The sequence below is a fragment of the Sinohyriopsis cumingii genome, chromosome 16 (assembly GCF_028554795.1).
Source record: "Sinohyriopsis cumingii isolate HCF-2022 chromosome 16, ASM2855479v2, whole genome shotgun sequence".
In the NCBI taxonomy this organism is placed as follows: Eukaryota; Metazoa; Mollusca; class Bivalvia; order Unionida; family Unionidae; genus Sinohyriopsis; species Sinohyriopsis cumingii.
The window spans coordinates 99,446,780-99,458,464 of NC_142976.1; the positions used below are offsets into that span (position 1 = coordinate 99,446,780).

General features: G+C 35.8%; 1 protein-coding gene across 4 annotated transcripts in view; it reads right to left on the reverse strand.

The window, feature by feature from the left end:
• Positions 1 to 9,491, reverse strand: part of LOC149781054 (interferon-inducible double-stranded RNA-dependent protein kinase activator A homolog) — a 47,915-nt gene extending 38,424 nt beyond the window's left edge. The window contains exons 1-4 of one of the 4 annotated variants that reach the window (XM_089938189.1): positions 9,409 to 9,491; positions 7,621 to 7,678; positions 4,382 to 4,544; positions 10 to 115 (exon numbers count right to left, since the gene is read on the reverse strand). In XM_089938189.1, the coding sequence (XP_089794315.1) occupies positions 10 to 115; positions 4,382 to 4,544 (269 nt within the window). In that variant the 5' untranslated portion in view covers positions 7,621 to 7,678; positions 9,409 to 9,491. Of the gene's footprint in view, positions 1 to 9; positions 116 to 4,381; positions 4,545 to 7,425; positions 7,566 to 7,620; positions 7,679 to 9,408 lie in introns of those variants that run through there. The other 3 variants (XM_089938190.1, XM_089938191.1, XM_089938188.1) reach the window with 3 other exon arrangements.
• Positions 9,492 to 11,685: the final 2,194 nt, after the last annotated feature.

The window sequence follows — 11,685 nt, forward strand, 5'->3', positions numbered from 1 at the left end:
AATACTAACTCTGCTGAAGCATCCCCTGCAGCTTCCTGCTGACCATTGGGCAGGCCGAGAATTTGGTTCAATGCAGACTGTGCAGCCATGTGCTTCGCCTTCTTCTTGCTGGAGCCTACAGGGACAGCAAGAAAAATTGAAGTTTCAGATATGGTAACAAACATAGAATTTGTATTTATAGAACTGGACTTGAATGGCCCACAGTAATTTATACACCTATTCTTAATGTAAGTATCTACACATGATCAGTGTGACCAACTACAACAGTTTTTATGTACAAATCAGTTAAAACATCACTTGACAATTTTCAATCAAGTTATGAAATAACCTAAGGTAAATGTTTGTTTGGTTTTTTTATTTCATTTTATTCGTTTAACACCATTATTTCAGCATACAATAGCATTGAGTCTATTTAGTCAGCGGTAGTTGTAGAAAAACAAAAAATAATTGATTGTTTTGTGATTCACCCCTGGCTAATGGCAAAACGCACGTTCACCATAGTTCACGATGTCAATTACATCCAAAGTTTTGTTACCATATCATGCCATGTGAATAACAGTAGTTCTTGACATAGTTCTTAATGTCATTTAATTCCATACCAACTTCCCAAGCTCTGTCACCATATGCAAAATGAATAACAGTAGTTCTTGACATAGTTCTCAGTGTCAGTTAATTACATAACTTCCCAAGCTCTGTCACCATATGCAAAATGAATAACAATAGTTCTTGACAAAGTTCTCAAAGTCAGTTAATTATATCTAAGTTTATTGCTCAGCTTGACAGAAATGGCCCAATTGGTACAACATATGTTCTGAATTCCTGTGGACGATCATAGTGTAAGATCTTCAACTTCTCATTTGAAGTGTGTAATTTAGACCTTTAATATTAGTGTTGCAAATATATGATGGCATCTGTACACTGCCCCCACTCTGATGCCTTCACAGAAATGTCAGGAAAAGAAATATTTGCATATGACTGAAGAAAATTGCAATCACTTAAAACTGATTAAGTAATTGATCTAAAGGTAGGTGATGGTTTTCCAACTGCGCAAGGTATCAGACTGGGATTTAATTCAAGACCTCCAATTACTATCTTGCAGTGAGAACGATGTCTTTAGACTTGACACTAGCATCAGGAAACGATGCAGCAATGCAAGCATAGCAAGTGACATATTACTGCTATTAAAGTGACTTTTGACTGGTCGATGCCAAAATTGATAGTTTTCTTTATTACCCAATGGGAAAGCCATCCACAATGATTATTCAATAAACTTGCCTCTAGAACAAACATTATTCTGCAAAACCCACTTCTGACCAAGTCACAATGATCACGATATGTCTTTTTGTGAAATTCAATACAGTAGTCCCCCTCTTGAACGGCCCCCTGACCAGTGGCCACCCGCTCCTTACGGCCAGAATCCGTTGGCACCGACGAGTTTGTGTTCAAAAGTACCCCTCGCGAAAGGCCACCCGCCTAACGCGACCAGCGGCCAGCATATTAGTGCAAAATTATAAAATTTACCCCTCACAAGCGGCCGCATTTTATTTGAATATGTATCCAGAACCAGTATTGTATTCATGACGTATGTTAAGTAATCCGATTTCTGTTTCCCGATGTCAGGTTTTCGTTACTGAAAGAAGTGTTCAGTAAAGTATATTTACCACTAAGGTTAATAATATATCATTTACGCCTCACGAGAAGCCAAATTTATTCCATAAAAACCGAGAAGGACTCAAATTTTAATCCATACAAAAGGGTACGTACATGTAATCCAATTAGCCTTACTGCTGTGTTATCATAAGATGTCCGGTTTAGTCACTGTGATAATTGTTAAGATTACAATTATCGAACAGTAGTAACAGCTGAGAAGTGGCAGTATCGATGTACAATACCCAAGTCAGCACGAAAATGGTTTAATAGCCTTAATGGCTTCCCTTAGTAAGATATTGAGCTTGTTCACTTTGGTAATCAGTGGCTATTACTGCTGACAATAATTGTCAAAATTACGAATCCTTGCGGCCGTGAGATCAAATCTGCATGATGTTAATGGTACATATCGAAGCCGTTTTGGCTTCTCTCACTTAGTGTAAAGAAATGTATAAAAACAATAGGGTACCAGACTGCGACTAACGAATCACGTGACAAGATCACTTCCTTTAAAAACACTGCAATTTGTTTAGATGCATACAAAATTGTTTTATCAGTATTGTAGTTCGCAACATGAATAACATACTGCAAAAAGATCAATATGTCATCGAGAAAAATAAAAATTCTCAGTTTAGAGGAGAACGTGAAAGTTATTCAACCGGGGGGGGGGGGATGTCGCAGAAAAATAACGTCAGGAAGACTCAGATAAACAATATCGTAAAAGATAATGAAACAATTCTGCAGAAGTGGAAAGGTGAAATGGACAGAGAACGGAAGATTGTTTGAGCCAGGAGACGTTTGTATGCTGATTTGAAAGACAAGAAAAAGCAAAAATTTTGTCAGTTGAATTGGAATATGACGACTTTACTGCAAGTAACGGAAGGTTGCACAGATTTCAAGTGCGACACAATATCAAGAGTTCTGTCATTAGTGCCGAATCAGCTGATGTTAATAATGAAGTTGTCGAAGATTGGAACAAAAGACTAAACGAAATATGCAGGGGATATGACAGCAAGGATATTTTTAATGTGACGAGACTGGTTTTTTTTTTAAGAGTGATACCAGCAAAGTGACAGATGATGTGAACTGTAACATAATTATAAAGACAGTTTTAAAACTATCAATGGTTATTCATAGCATTGTTTTGCAAATGATGACAAAGTTTGTTTTACATTTATTTCACATCATTCATGTGATTTTTTAATTAAAATATTAAATATTTAAAATTAAATGCACTTGTGACTTTTTTCATATGTATTTACTACTCACATTTGTCATCCCCCTCTAGAAAGGCCACCCGCATTATAAGGCCACTTTCCTGCTGCATTAGGGGTGGCCTTATAAGAGGGGGACTACTGTAATCCTCTTATACACCTCAAGTGCAAGCCCTACACAAACTCTGGCAAAGGTCTATTGTCTAGAATTAATATCATTGTGCAAAAATAAAAATTCTTTCTTTACCCACTGACACTGACTAATAATAGACTCTAAAATCAATGGGCTTCTTTCTGACTCAACTTGTAACCCACTCACCTGATTGTTATTTAAACAAGTCGATTAAGAGTCAAATGCACTGATCTACCACTACTTCACTCACAGAATAGCACGGAGCCAAATGTATATAAAAAAAACTTGAACAATAAGCTTAATCTATGGACTGGATGGATATTTTCGGATATGCACCTGTATGCTAAAGTGACTGGTATAACAAGATTCCACAAAAGGTACTTGGAAATAATACACACTCGCACTCTTATGGGGCATACAGATTTTCAGGAATCCAACCATGATCATTTCTTCCTTTTAAGTTCTGTGTTTTCAAATTTTCTGCTGTGATGGATGTAAGATTTTCACTTAAAACCAGTAGATATCATTAAAAGTCTTTGAGTGAAAACCCCATTCATTATGACCATCCAATCAAGGGAAGTAATTACAAGACAGCCATTCAATATGACCATCCATTCAAGGGAGGTAATTACATGACAGCTATATTGGATGTACAACTGGCAACGTTTTCATTTAGGACCAACTAAGTGTCATGAGAATTCTATGGTGAAAAATTCCATACTGAAAATAATCATCACATTTGGAAGAAATCAAGACAACAGTATTTTCAAGGTGGCCACCAAAGTGAGGGTCACCATTTTCATTTTGGACCAACTAGATACCATAGAATTCTTCTGATGAAAACCCAATGAGTAACAATAATATCAATATGGGAATCATGCAGTACCATCTTAATGTATAAAAAGTCTTATCTTGAAAATCCAATTTTAATATGATTTTCCAATTTTGTTGAGTAACAATAAAAGGATTTGTAAGATGGCTGCCATGATAGCCATAATGGATACAAGACTGGCACTATTTCCACTTAGGACCAACTAGACATCATAAAAATGTTTTCTTGTGAAAGTACAATGTTGATATGACAAGCCATCTAGTAAAAATAGTAATATTTTCCAGATGCGCAATGTGGTTGCCATATTGGAGGTCACAGCTGCACCAATGTCATTTACAACCAAGCAGACATCATATGAAATTTCCTACCTTATATAACCATCATTGACAGTAGTTTAGGAGAAGTAGCAATAATAAGCTTGTGTCAATGGATTGATGGATACCAGATGAAAAACCATCCCATAACCTTTTCTCATAAATGATGAATGGAGCTAAAAGCAACAGAGCAGGACAATTACAAAAGCACAATGATGTTGCACGCTAGCTTGTCTTTTACCTTTTCCCGAGGCTATGATGTCTCCAACAGTGACTCTCATGATGAATGTAGGCTCATGAACAGCACCTTCATTAGCAATAAGATCATACTGTGGAGTTATCCCCCTTTTTGTACACAGTTCCTGCAAGAAGCTGATTGGTGTTTTACCAGGAGGTATAGACATCTGTAAATAAAAAACAAGACAAAGTTACATGAACAAATAATTCCAGAGAAATGTTCACAATACTGGCCATTCATTTGCTTCAACCCACTTCATTCCATAAGACTTTCAATGCTGTGTTTGATCAAGCAGCATCTTTTAATATCATACCTTTTTAAGAGTTTCAAATTCTAAATGCTACATAACCCATATCAAAGAAACAATATTCCCTCGACTACACGAGCCTGAAAAAGACTCAATGTATGTTAGTGTCTATGTGGAGCAACTGTATGTCTTCACAACTGATTCTTTCTACACTACATAGGACCGTATCATATTGTACGAGAGACGTATTATGACAGGTCTGTTGTCAGAACAGGTCATAGGAGTAATCTGAGGTTACTTTTGTCACTGTCTGGTTGTTTTCCTTCAGGTTATTACTTTTTTTTAAACAGTAACTAGTGTCAGGATAGAAAGGAGGCAACTTAATGTGGCACAGAGGAGAAATACTGGATCAAAGTCTAACATGTGATATAGTTTGCTTTCAGCTGATTATATGGATACCAAGAAAGTGGTTAGAGATTTCAACTCAAGATCCAATAATTACTGAAGCATAGAAAACTGAATTACATGCACTACTTATTCGGCTACATTTAGAAATAAACACAATAATGAAAGCTAAGGTTGCTCGTTTGATGAACTCTTATACACAAGTACATCACTGGGTCTTTCTGCCTCTGAATTCAGTCATTGTAAATACCAGTACATTTTCCCAACATTCAGCAGCTATTCGAAGTCTTTGAACTTTCCGCCAAGATACTGGGCCATATTCTACCGATGTACTCACAAGGACATCATGTACATCTGGGCGTCTTTCAGCCACTGAATTTTCTCATTGTAAATATCAGCACATCTAAAATGATCAATTGATCAACACATTTTCCCACTCAGCAGGTGGTTGAATCAGGACTGGCAAGCCCTTGAATTCGGCCATCCAGCAATTAAGTGCATACACGGGACTCCTGCATAAGTGATTTTCTGAATCCCAGATAAAAACATTGCATCCAAATATGCGTGATTAAGTGTTTCTAAGACCTCAGCACTACATTAAGGCCAGCTTTGGAGGACTAAATAAATGATCATTTCCAAATGTGGCAGCAACATAAGTAATTTTACAACGTTGAGACTTTTTTTCCCTAAGTATTTAAACAGAATGATCATTGTGACAAGGGTAATCAGTTTTCTTTTAAGTTTCAGCAAAAACTTCTTTTTACACTAAAACAACAGGAATCAGTCAACATTTGGTCGATTGTAGCATTTATTGTTCCTGCCTTCAAAGGTTAGTCAACTGTAACTCATCCTGGTAGCACGAATACATTAGTGAATCATTACAGTACTTAGGACAGATGTCAGCATAAGCGGATTATGATGTAACAATGCACTGTTAAGATGGTTTGTCAATATGAACAAAGAATTTGTTTATGTAACAACAGATAGATTCCAGTGAATTTTATATCAAGTTTGTGGCTTCACATTTAGTGGTTAGAGCATCCAACTCAGATGTGGTACGTCACAGGTTCAAACCCCCACCAAGTCATTCCAAAGGCTTATAAAAATGGCACTAGCAGCTGCCTTATTTGGCATTTGATATGACTGAAAAACTGTCATAGCTATGTTAAATATCCAAATCTCACACACTCCTTTCATGATGCCTCTGAACGTCTCCGCTCCAAATCCAAGATGTAAGTTTAAACAGTAAACTGTCGCAACAAAAAAAAGCTTGCCAGATGATACAGTTAATAACAAAGAAAATTCCAATTTGTGACATTGGCAAAGCCCAGCACTATCCCTGAATAAACACTGTACATGATTTTTTTTATATCACACGTTGTTTTTCATACTTTTCGGAAATATAAACAAATATTTCATGCAAGAGAAAAATACAAGTACAGTAGTCCCCTCTTGAATGGCCCCCCTGACCAGCTGCCACCCGCTCCTTATGGCCAGAATCTGTTAGCACTGACGAGTTTGTGTTCAGAAGTACCCCTCATGAAAGGCCACCTGGCTAACACGACCAGCATATTAGTGCAATAATATAAAATTTACCCCTCACAAGTGGTCACATTTTATTTTAATATGTATCCAGAACCAGTATTTTATTCATAACGTGTGTTAAGTAATCCGATTTCTGTTTCCCAATGTCAGGTTTTCGTTACTGAAAGAAGTGTTGACTAAAGTACATGTACCACTAAGGTTAATATTATATCATTTACGCCTCACGAGAAGCCAGATTTATTCCATAAAGCAGAGAAAGACTCAAAATTTTAATCCAGACAAGAAGTGGTTTTTAGTTACCATCCACATACCATAGTCAGTCTAAATAAATTAATTAATTACTAGCGAGCATCCGAGAAGTCAGAACTGATGGGGAGGTTAACACAGCTTAAAACTTCAGTATGGAATATGGCCCGACAACATTGGTCTCCACTGTCAGATATAAAAAAGGCAGAGACCTACTTGTTGGTCTATCATCTATGAATAGCACGAACCAACAAGGGATGCAACTCCTAATGCACTTAAAAAACAGCCTCACTTTCATGTCCACATTGACTAACCTCTCAGGGGGTTCTATTACACCGTTTCTTACATTTATTTTCAGCTGGCTGTTTAAAATTAACATCCAATATAAACTCTTGATACAAGAAATTTGTAGTGCAGTCACATTATGTTCTGAAAACATGCTAGAATCAAGGATTTTGATTGTTTTGAGCATTTGAGAAACTTGATTTCCATAGTACTAGCTTCTACACTGCTCTAATTTCAGCATAGCTTTGATGCTCAATCATTTAACAATATAAACCTTCAAGAATTTTATGTGTAATTATCGTAAAGTGTTTAAACTTACTTTGATTTCAATTGAGGAGTCGTGTGTGTGCAAGCCAGAATTTGATACTTCAAAGATGGCAGCCACCCGAGACATTTGGCATTTTGGACAGACTTTTATGTTTCAGCATCAAATAACATTTGATTGGTTGAATATTCCAGGAAGAATGAAAGGTTAAACAAGTCTTTTCAGTGGTTTCTGTTGATAATTACTCACTTTTTTTTTCTTCTACTGGAGTGTAGACTACGGTTTAGTGTCGAGTGTAGGCTGCAACCTAAAATAGTAAATATTCTTTTATGATGAATTAAATATCTCAGTGAACAAATTGGGTCAAGAAAAAAAGAAGGCAGCTTGCCTTTTCCATGTAATGTTAAGTACTAATGTTGTGAAGTTTTAAAAAATGGAAGTTCAGATATTTTTGTCAAAATGTTCTCATTCTCTGAATAAAGGCCCTGTAAATTAAAAATGTTCCTTCATAAGAAGTCTATGTGAAGCAACATTTCTCTCTATATTAAAATTTTACGTCTCTAGCTTATTTGCCATAAGAGCTAACCAAAAAAAACATTCAAACTTGCAATAATTATAATATATTAAAAAAACTAGAGAATCTATTTGAGGTTCAAATTTTAAAAAGCTAAGTAATCTTTATGAATGTGCCAAATTTGGTTTTGATATCTCTAGAACAACAAAAAACACTTTTTGGCACAAAAATAATATGTTCTTACACACAATTAAGTCGACGTTTGAAACAAATTCATAAAAAATACAATTTCTGACATATATTCATTGAATAAACTTTATGCTGATTTCAAATAGCATTACATGTGTGCAAATTTTGATTGTTATCTTTCAAATAAAAAAAAATGATCGATTCACGCCACTATGAATTCTAATCCTACATGTAAAACACAGCACATATTGATTTTCTTTACGTGTTATGTCTTATTATCCAAATAACGGCCTTGTATAGCGTGTTCCAATGTCGTTGACATCAGAATGACTAATCAAAGTTTCAGAACATCTCACACACTTGGCAGCCTATATCAACACTCTTCCACAAATTTATGTGCAATTAATATGCTTACTGTTGTCTTTATCCTGGCAGAATGAAAATATGATACTAGCAAATGAACGCATTTTCACGTTCCGTTGACATACATTTGAATTTGTTACAATGCAACAGTAGTCGATGCATGCTTGAAGTTCAAGCAGGTACATGATGGGGATAAGTTTCTTGAAAATAAATTGAACTGTTGTTTACAGTTCCAATAGGCATAATATATTTTTATTCGTTTCGTTATAGAATAATATTTCAACTTAACCCGATTTCGGCATTCCTTGCTCTCATTGCATTCCAGCCAACTTAAATGTAGGCAAACAAAACTTGAAAATAGGTCCATTTCTTTTGTGAGAATTTGAATTTATTAGAGAAATACGTCAGAGTAAGTACAGTCTGACTAAAACATTATGACTTTACTTTGTAGAAAAGCGTCGTTATTTTAGTTGTCAGTTGTTTGAAATATTCCTGAAAATTTGACTTTCGTAACGATGTTAGTCGACATCAAAACACGCCACACAGCGCCGTTAGTTAGGCTGTAAGACCTTGACGCCCACAACATAACTATCAGCGTCAGGTCTTACATGTAGAACTACTATGAATCCCACCCCAACCCCATATTATTTACAACATTTGTCATATGCCTCTTTCTGTTTTTCTTTTTTGATCTCTCTCTCTCTCTCTCTCTCTTTATCATAGGTTTATAATGTTAGACGTGGACCCTAGCATGTATGAGAGATATCAGGCTCTACGTATTACATTATATGACCATCGTACTCAGTCTTCCAAATCAAACAAAGGTTTCAGCATGCGACTGTGCCGGTTCTTGCATTCATGTGAAATTCGTATAAATTGAGGCTAAAATCACTGGTCACACGTGCAAAAGTTGCGAATAATTCTTACAAAGTTATAAATGCATTTAAATAATACTCAAAATTAATTTAAACCTTTGTGGTTGTTATCTTTTTAGGCGAATTCAACTTTTCTACATAAACCGGAAGAACAAATGCGCACGTGCGAATTGGATATCGTAAAGCGTTCTTTACCATTTTTCGCCGGTCAAAATTACTTTATAACAAATCAAGATGAGTTAGAGAGAAGAATTAAATGAAATATTTGTTTTAGCAAAATAGGAAAATAATATTTTGCCAACAAGAACAATAACGGAAAATGTCGCAAATTTATGTCGGTGCAAATTATATTTGATCTACCTTATTTGTTTCCCGGAAAGTTAATACGATGACGAAGTGCAGCCACTGATAATGGATACTGGAAATTACACCGCAAATAAATAATTTAAAAGGTTTTCCAGTTTTGTATTCTAATCATTTATGATTGATCCTGATTTCTTAACAAACTAGTCTGGTAGAAACTATTTTATAGAAAAGCGTGACTTTTGTTTCAGCACGAATATAAAACTGCAACGTTTCAAATATGGGGTCGTCCATTAATTATGTCAACAAAATGGGGGGAGGGGGTTTGAAGAAGTTTGACAATTGTGGACATGGGGGAGGGGGGAATTCAAGATAAATTGACGTCAACAATGTTATTTTTTTACAATAAATTTAATAAATCAAAAAATAGGAAATTAGTCGGTGCGTTGGTATGGCACACGCTCGCCCGTCAACAGCCCACCAGTTTAATCCTAAACCGGTTGAGCTCTTGCCAAGGAAGTCGTAGTCTTGCATCATCATATTTGCTTCACAAGTCATGTTGAAGAAGCATGTTCAACAGCACCGACAACGCGATCTTGGGCCTAGGCAATTACCACCTGCTCCTCAACCGCAAAGAATTCATCCAATACGAGTGGCTGCCAAAAGACAGAGAGAGCTGAAGGCAATTATGGAGAGATGTTAAGCGCAGAATGGTTAGATGAAGATGATGTTGACATGTCGGGTGTATCGGTTCCACAAGAAATTAATGAATCAGCCACTATGCCCATTATAACAATTGAGGAACATTTGGCTTCCCCATGGGAAGATGATAGAAGCTAGAATATAAACTCTCGATTTTTTCATGAATTCAGAGTTTTTATAGTCAATTTGAAATCTGTTAAACAAGTAAAAAAGAGGAATTAAAATTTATTTGTAGACCGTTTAATTTCCATAATTCTATTTTTAGCATAAAAGCCAGCCGTATAAAATATTGTTAGTTGGGGGGGGGGGGTAAATTTTATTGGGGGGGGGGGCCACTGAAAGTTTGACAGTTGTTGACAAGGGGGGAGGGGATTAAAAATTGCCTAAAAATTGTTGACATAATTTATGGACGTCCCCTATGTCATATGCACATTTTATTTTTATGGTTTAATGAGTTTAATCAAGTTGAAACTTTCAGTCTACTCCAGTAATTCTACTTGTATTTGTCTATTCTGACTTTCGTTGTCTTTTCTTTATATACATATATCGATTTGTACGACTCTCTGGTTTTAAAATAATTAACAAGAATGAGCAAAACCAACAAGTTTTGTATACTTGACAAAAAGAACTCATTTCCCTAAAATACAAATTCAAAGAATTATTGAAAAAAAAAAATACCTTAAAGTATGGTGAATTAAATCCTAAAGTCCGAAATGTTCTATCAATTCCAATAGTTTGTGGTAATCCGAATGAGTTCCAAAGGTATCCCAAATGACAGTCTGCATTGCAATGATTTATCAACATTACAAAAGAATCAATCTGTTATAATAATAATAAAAATGAGGACATTGTATAGCGCCTAATCTTTAAAAGCTCTAAGCGCTTTACAACATTGGACAACACTTATAAGATCAGAAACATAATAATATTATTACAAAAACAAACAACATGAAATTAGAAAAACATTAAAAAAATAAAAAACATGCTGAGAATATTTCAGGTAGAAAACATTATTAGGTCTTTAAGTTTGTTCTTGCAGTCGAAATAAGTGAGTTTTGAGAGCCATCTTGAATGTGATCACTGTGTCTTTGTGTCTAAGTTCAGTGGGCAATTCATTCCACGTTGCTGGGCCCTGGTATGCAAAAGAACGCTGTCCATATGACTTTGTTTTCATAGTGGGAATAATGAGTATACGATTGTCAGAAGCGGAGCTAAGTATCTTGCTGGTGTGTACACATGGGTGAGGTCAGATAGGTATGTTGGACTAGAGTCCGACAGTGAAATGTAGCACAGATTTTGTGTTTGATTCTGGATCGAATGGATAGCCAGTGTAGGGTACAGAGCAGCGGGGAGGTGTGCTCTGATCGT